Raw genomic sequence first — 8698 nt, 5'->3', positions numbered from 1 at the left:
TTATGTTTGATGCGGCGCGGCGAACAATAATCGAAACCGGGCTTCCCGATCATCAAGCGAACGCCCTACCACTAGGCTACCACTAGGCTATCGTTAACGGTTTGAAGAATTAGATGTATAGAGTTAATATAAAGCATAGTATTGAGCAAATGTTTATCGAATATATTGTATATTCCTCATTTTAAGCGAGCATTTAATTTAGCGAAATGAGTCTTAAACGTCAAATCACAAGAACATGAAGCCGTAATTTGATGCTTGATTAAGAATTGTTAAATGCTTTTCAGCAATATGAAAATAAAAGCGAGTAATTTTATTTAACGATTGTTGCTTCTCTCAAAATTATGCGGTAATAAACTTCTCGCGCATTATTAGGAATCTACGGTACTTAATTTATTCATAACGTATATCTAAAGGAAAATAAGTTCATTTACTATCAGTGAATATAAATCCCACACAATAACTTTGAAAATACGATGCACAATAAAAGTTGTTTCTTCCTTGAATTTTCGTTGGTTTTTCAACTTTGACAAAATACTGCACTAATCTCTATTTCAACGTTGAAATATCGACGAACATTCGAGGTTGAAAAACCGGTACGCAAACCTAGTGGTAGGACGCTCGCTTCGTGATCGGGAGGCCCGTGTTCTATTCTCGTTCGCTGCACCGTGTCAAACCTAAGACATAAACATACGTAGTGTATATTCCTTCGCCAAGCACCCGGCACTAGAATTGAAAATCACGGGTCTTTTGATTAGACCATAAAACCGAGGCCCCGTGTCACGATAGGCGTTGATACGATAAGGAGCCCTTACTGCTCAATAGCACTGAGTGCCGAGTATAAGTCTAAATTTGAGGCTCTTTACGGGTGTATGGTGACGTCTCTATATGAGTAAAAAATTCTCGAATGGGACGTAAAAATATACAATCAATCAACGTTGAAAATATATCGGAAATTTGTCGATGAAGAAAAACAACGTTGAATTATAGTAGTTAAGCGTAATAAAATGTATTACTTCTTCTTGATATATTTAAACAACGTTGTGTGGCATGTTGGGGGCCTAAATATTTGAACTGAAACTCCAGTCGTCATTCGATCTAACCATAGGTTGTATTTGCAAAGGAAAACACTTTCACGTCTTCCCTAGTGATGCGGCTGCCATGTCAGCAAAGTTAATCAGAAATTCGGGAAAAAATGTCTTTATTACATCAGAAAAAAACAAAGATCCCAGAGATGCAAGATTATATCTTGGGAAAATAACAACAACAACAAAGATAAATAAATAAGAAGTGTACATGGGGTAGATGTAATAATAATACAGTGTGTACCACGTACGCGGAAAGTAAACACAAGGTGAGATTTAATTAATTTCTATGCAGGTATGTTGAGGCTACACCCAGATATTCTACTTGTTGGTATGTTATACATGTACAATATGACGTCATATAGGCTATATCACCTGCACTTTAGAAATATCGATGTCCTATCATTTATATCAAAAAATTTATTTCAAGTTTTAGACCTACAAACATAATACAAAACAAATCTTGTGGATGTTTGAGTGGTATAAATAACGATATATTCTAGAAGAACTTTTCATGAGATTTTTTTACATTATCATTTTTACCAACAAAAGTGAACTATTCCCGTTAGATCCAGTTCCTCAGATGGGTTACAGATTATAATGGAATTATGGGAGTGGTTATAACCTTACCGATATAATGGTATGGAAAAAATATCTCTAATACCCTAGTAAATTCGTTAATTCAAATGAAGCTATTTCAGTACGTTATTATGATAAGATGACAATATTTTAAGATTAAAATGGTTAATGATCCAATGTTGATAAATGATTAGTAATGTACTTTACATATATAACAGAGTGTCCCAAGGAGCGTTTGTAGTTTCATTAAAGTTGCTAAAAATTCTTAGAGAGGTCAGCTATTTATATACTTCTGGTATTATAATACATGCATTTTCCTGCAAAGAAAATAAATACATCCACAGAACTATATGAGTGCGGTATAATCTGACAATAAAAGAAAATATAGTTCTCAAACCCTTCAGATGAATAATTAAATCAGAATTATTAGAACTAATCATTTATCATTGTATAAATACGTTTTTCCCACAGGCACCTGTTTGGGTAATAATTTTTTTAACCCATAGTGTAATAATAACATAAAGTATCCAGCTCCGAATTACACAATTATTTAGTTTTGGTGAAATTAATGAGGATACTTATCTTTCTAATTTGCTTAGAAGGTATGTGCTAATCCCGGGCAGAGATTTTAATTGGCTAAAAATTTGTGTCTAAAATAACATCGGAAAAAATATCGTAGTGTTTTATGGAAAATAAGAGTAAATATATTTTATTTATTCACTGCAATATTTAAACACTGGAATTGAATTTTTAAACCCACTCATTTGTTTTAAATTTTGCTCTCTGTCCGGGACTAGCACATACCACGAAAATATTTTGAAATAGGCATCACAAAATCCAAAGCCTCAAGATCTTATACTATTAACGGACTGTAATCCAGATTCAGAGTTTTAATGAATACCTTTATTTTTATCTGTACTAAGTTTGTTTAGTAAAGAATTTTTTTTTCAAAATTATGCTCGTTAAACTAGTCTAAGTCTTTGACTCGAATTTATTTTCATTTTTTGATCTAAAAACCAGCAATTATTGAAACATTTACATTTAATACAGATTTCCATGTATTTTAGAGCAATATTAAAATATATTAAATATCAAAATGACATAGAATTCATGAAATGTTGAAATTAGCGTGGTTCGGTAAAATTTTCTTCTTTTTTAGGAAGAACATTCTTTTGCATATCAAATTAACTTGAGAACATAACAATATGCAGGCGATAACAATACATTAAATAACGGGGGAAAATGTGCATTCGTGAAGATTACAATTAGCTTGCAAATTAATTTTCCATTGACACACACTTTTAAAAATTTTTATTTCAAGTTTATGTTTCTTTAAAAATGATGTAGCACAATGTGAGGAATAACATTATTTAATCTGCTCTGGACGATCAATACGAGGGGTGATCAAAAAGTTCGCGAACTAATTGAATAACTTACATGATATTATTCAAAGTGGGAGTTTGAGTTTACTCATTTTCAAAGTAGGCCCCTCTTGCTTTTATGCACTTTTGCCATCGGTCTGCCCATGCCCGAAACACGTCATCCAAGCCATCACGTGACATGCTTCTTAGCGCCTTGTTCACAACAGTACCAAGATCTTCTTGGGACTCATATTTCTCTCCCCGTAGGTTATCTTTCAAAACTGGAAATAGCCAGAAGTCACAAATTGCCAAATCTGGGCTGTAAGGGGGGTGAGTTAGTTTTTCTATACCCAGAGTTTCCATGGTGTCCATCACAACCAGACTTTCATGGTTAGGCGCGTTATCCTGGTGCAAAGTGAATCCAGCTCGTATCAGATCAGGGCGCTTTCTCTTTACTGCTCTCATCAAATCTGATTTGATAACCCGCGCATAGTTGTCTCCAGTAACTGAAGTTTTAGGTGGTACAATGTGATTTAGAATAATTCCGTTGATATCACAGAAAAAAATGAGCATAATCTTCCCTGCAGACCTCGTTACACGTTCTTTCAATGGTGATGGAGAGGAAGAATGCTTCCAAATTGAACTTTGTTGTTTACTTTCTGGCTCATAAAAATGTACCCATGATTCATCACACGTTATAATTCTATTCATGAAAAAATTCCTTCTTTTGCATATCTACTGACGTAAGACTTGCAAACATTTACCCGCATCTTCATTTGTTCAGGCAGAAGGAGGCGAGGAACCCACCTTGCACAAACTCGCCGCACTTTAAGCTTACTCGTTAAAATCTCCTGAACAGTTCCATAAGACATGCTAAGATCAACAGCTATTTCTCTAATAGTAACTCCTCTATCTTTCATCACAAACTGTTCAACCTGAGATACATTTGTCTCTGTACTAACGTTCAGTGGGCACCCATATCGATCATCATCTTTCACAGTCTCCCTTCCCTCAATAAAACGTTTCATCCACTTACTAATTGAACTTTTTGCAAGCCCACTATCCCCATATACTTTATGTAAATCATTGTATATTTCCGTGAGGGATTTTCCGAGTTTTACGAAAAAACTTTATTATTGTTCTCTGCTCAAGTATGACTGATTCATCCATTTTTGTCACAGTCGCGTCTATATTGACGTCAATTTTACATCATGAAGTCATACATATGACGCAAATTACAACATACAATTACAACATAACTCATGCTACATCAAGCACATGTTTTAAACTATATATATGCCAAAATTCATTCTGCTCTGAACTATGGTTAGGTAGATATAGAGTTACTTCGCCAACTTTTTGATCACCCCTCGTATTTAAAACTCAGGTGAAATGCATGTCCTGAGTGTAATTTTTGTCTCCGTACGACAAAATAGGAATGTCAATAATGATTTTTTTTAATTGTCAGTTATACCAACTCTCGATTAAAAGAGACAAATTTAAATTCTGATCCAAAAATTAAACAACATTTTTATTTAAAAGTATTCATTTTTTTAGAATGTGATGATGGATATTTAGGACCTCAATGCAATCTTTCTTGCCCCTTTCCTTTGTATGGAAAAGAATGTCAGTACAGATGTCTATGTTCACAACATGACTGTAATTTTCAGAATGGTTGTCCAAATGGTACAACAGTTAGAGGTACAGTATTTCTGTTTGAGCCCTAAAATTTGAGACAAAAAAATTAAAAGAGAGTGCCTAAGCTTTAACAGAGCTTCATAAATCAACTCGAATGAATACTTTCTAGTAAACTAAACCTTTTTTTCTTATTTTCAGGACTATTCACTACGTTGATTAATAACAATGGATTTAATACATCTAAAATGGATCTTGGCTTTCAAAACACGAGTGTATTACCGACAAACAGCACTTTTTTAGAGAATAGTTCAAAGATCAGCAGAGATCCAAGGACGGTATCGGTGGCCTACAGGGATAAATTGATCATAGGTATAATAATTTTGGGATTTGTCATTGTAATATTGACAAACATTTATATTTCGACATTCTTGAAATGCTGTCAAAATAAAATTAGAAGAATATTATTATTTGTTTGACATGTAATGAACAGATACCTGTACGAAGTAAAGAAATATTCAACTAAGGTTGCCATTTTATCGTTTATTTGCCGCCGAATCAACATTATATTAGGGAGAAGCGTATAGTTATCGCTTATGCCTTTTTCTATGTTCCACATCAAGGTAATATAATTATAAATTAGTATTATACACGATATATTTTCATAAATTTTGAAATTAAAAGATTATACTGGTGAATGGGGTGTTCTTTGAACATACTGTCGTAATCTTTAGGTCAATTAGAGGTAAACGGTTTTAGATTTTTTTTTTTGTGTGTGTGTGTGTGTGGTAAAGTGTCTGAGCGTTTCCTACTATGTTTTTCTATATTATTTAAAGTAAATGGAGATTTTTGAACCAACTCAAAATAATTTGTTTATTAAATATCAAAAACTAGAGGTGTTTTAACACTATAGACTATAAATGCTGCTTGTCTCTTTTAGCTTTTTTGAAACACTCATTAACAAACATTTACAAAACCGTATATCCCTCATATTTATTGACAAACAACCATATTACCACCACATCTACTTTTCTTTCATTGTTGAAGCGTTATAGCCTAGCCTAGACATTTTTATAAATGTTCCGTGTATATTTTAAGAAATTCATAAAGAGGGCTGTATACTACAAATTCTTCGAGTATATATTTTATCCTAGGTATCAAAATTATCTAGATTTAATTGGTTATAAGTAAAATAGGTTTGACCTACCATGCTTCTAAAAAAACTGTTTTCACTTTCTAAGAAAAATCAAATTTTAGAAAGAGTGGTGTTAATGATAAAGAAGGTAAATAAAAAAATATTTCAGTGCACTAGACAAAAGAAAGACTATTTTCTTTTATACAAAATAAATATTTTAATGTGCTATAAAACGATATACACGTCTATGCAGTTCACATTTGAAAGAATTCCAATTTTTTTCCCCTCTTCAACTCTATTCCAGCTAGGATAGCATTTTTAATTTCATATCTTAAACCCATGAAAACTGTAAATGTTCTTTTTTAAGGACATTTTATTGAATATTTTATTAAACATGATAAATATTCCTGGAACTGAATATCAATTTTCAAAGGTAAATGAACAATCAGTACAATACATAGGAAGACTTCCTCTCCGGCATTTAATTAAACTGAATATCGCTGATTACAATTGATAAAATATTTATTAAAACCACAGATTCATCAAAATCAAGCAAAAGTCTGAAAGTTTTAAATTCACTTTGATATTGCAAGAGTAACGAAGAAAATCAATATTAACCTCATGTATAAATGCAAGTGAATGTCAAATTATAAAAATTTTAATTTAAACGTATAGGAGGGTTTGGTAAAATTGTGGACATCGCGGTTTTTTTCTTTTCTTTTTTTTTTTTTTTTCTGAAATAATGCACGCACTGGATAGAAATTTTAAGGAAATGTTTATTTGTCATATTTAAATACATCTTAATATTTTTAATAGATATTAGGTAAAAAAAAAAAAAGAGGTTAAATGATGCTTGAATGTTTACAAGGAATAGATCTACGGCGCACCAAAATACAATCTGGATTTCTTCAGAGAATATTCAAGTTTTATTTCGAAATAAAAGTATTAAATAGATGAGGTTTGGGTAGAAATTATTATAATTTTAATTGCCTTTCTATTATGTGGTCATTTGGAAAATTTCAAGAATTTTGCTTAATTTTTTTTTTATATATACTTTTTCGAGACTTTTAAATGGGTAAATGGTAAATTCAAAGAACGAAAAATGGCGTCGTTCGACGGCCCACCCGAAAGCAGTTCAGTTATATGTTGATTGAGTAATGACGCCTTATGAGACTTTAAATGATAACAGAATGTAAAATAATTATCAAAATATCATTAAAACCTTAGAATACAAGTGGAATTGGCATTTTTTAAAGGAGGGTTTCATGATTGAGTCCACTGGTTAATCAAAACATACATTGTACAATCAGCTATTAGGAAAAAAAAAAGACGATTTCATTTCAGACCGTCGCATAAACTTCCAATTAAATTCAGTTAAGGTGAGATTACCTCCCCTAACTTACTAATAGAAGTTTTCATAAGGTCACATGTGTGTGTGCTAGATTGGTCATTCGACTGTTTATTGAGTGGTAAATTAAACTCGATGTGTGTGTCAGTAAAATTGCCGAAATTTAACTGGCGTTTATCCAACTTTTTAAAGCAAAGATGAACCGTGACGTTCCTTTTCACATTTTGACTTTATCATCTGTGCTCCGTAGTGCGATACCAGACATAACAGAAATGTCCATATTTTGTTTATTTGAGTATATAACTCTTTGAGATTTTCTATGTTTATCGGCGAAAATTGTACTAAAGATTAATGAAATTTTAAGAAAGCAATGTTGATTATTTTTTAATCTAGACCACTTGTTCACGATTTTACCGGACATCCCTCGTAGAATAAGAATAAATATATATTATGATAACAGTAACTTGATCCGAAGAGCCGTATCACGTCAAGTTGACAGGCGCGGATCATCAGATCAAACGAGACACTTCGCGTCTCGTTTGATCTGAAGATCTGCGCCTGTCAACTTGACGTGATACGGCTCTTCGGATCAAGTTACTGTTATTATGATAAATTTATTATATACCCCTTAACAACTAGCAAAATATGATAAAAGACAAAACTTTTTGGATCAATTACATAACTTTTATCCATTAAACAAACCATTATGTCAAGGAACTTTTTGATGCGCGAGAATAAAAAAGTCATTTATCTGTGTACTACGTCATCAGTTTCAGAGAGGGGTGATATGGATTCAGAAAACCACAGTGTGGTGATCCGGAACGTCGGATCACATCGTCTTGTGATTGCGTAAATTCAACAGTAAAATTGAGTGACAAACAGTTGGGTATATAATAAATCAAGTTATCATTACCCGAGTAAATAATTTAGATGTTTAATTAAAAGTGGGAAAAAATATTCTGTAAATGAGTTTAACATAGAAGATTTTTAAATCGTTTTCAAAACCAATGTGAAATCATGCTAGAAAGCCGTCACTTAAGGACCCTCTCTACACTGCACCCTATTTTCAGGGTATATTTGTGTAATTAGACTGACCCACCATTTAACATAAAAATAGAAGAAATTGTAATCTGAACTGTATCACAAAATTTAAAATAAATCCAAGTATTCTAAACATTATATTAGACCAAGATAGAGTATTTGAAATCTTTATTTACATGTATTTTATCCATTTGAGTAAGCAAAGGCAATTTTTCTTTATTATTACCTCATTGTCTTTGAAGATTTTTCCTGATAAAAAAGGCACGCTCCCTATATTAAAAATGGGTTAGTTAATTTCAAAATACCCTCCTTTATGCTATATATTTTTCTCAAAGTCCAAAAAGCATTTTTCATCAGTGTATAGAGGGTCCTTAAGTACGCTCATTCTACGGGAAGCCTTAACATGAATTTTTAGTTACTTCTAACTTCAAACAGGAACAATAAATTCATGCAGGAAATAACTTGTTAATCAGACCTTGCATCTTATTAACTCAAATGACATATATTTGTATGATTT

The 8698-nt window shown here is 32.2% G+C and overlaps 1 protein-coding gene across 1 annotated transcript; it reads right to left on the bottom strand.

Annotated features, from left to right (window-relative positions):
* Positions 1–3127: 3127 nt before the first annotated feature.
* Positions 3128–4050, bottom strand: LOC133176246 (histone-lysine N-methyltransferase SETMAR-like). The gene is made up of 2 exons (XM_061311398.1): positions 3787–4050; positions 3128–3652 (listed from the first exon to the last, which is right to left on the bottom strand). The coding sequence occupies exons 1-2, from the start codon at positions 4048–4050 to the stop codon at positions 3128–3130; spliced, it is 789 nt and encodes a 262-aa protein (XP_061167382.1).
* Between the last annotated feature and the right edge of the window lie 4648 nt (positions 4051–8698).

This window comes from Saccostrea echinata, unplaced genomic scaffold, assembly GCF_033153115.1.
Source record: "Saccostrea echinata isolate AGI-Se365-2 ecotype Australia unplaced genomic scaffold, CSIRO_AGI_Sech_v1 ptg000072l, whole genome shotgun sequence".
NCBI lineage: Eukaryota > Metazoa > Mollusca > Bivalvia > Ostreida > Ostreidae > Saccostrea > Saccostrea echinata.
This window is presented reverse-complemented; position numbering and strand designations above follow the sequence as displayed.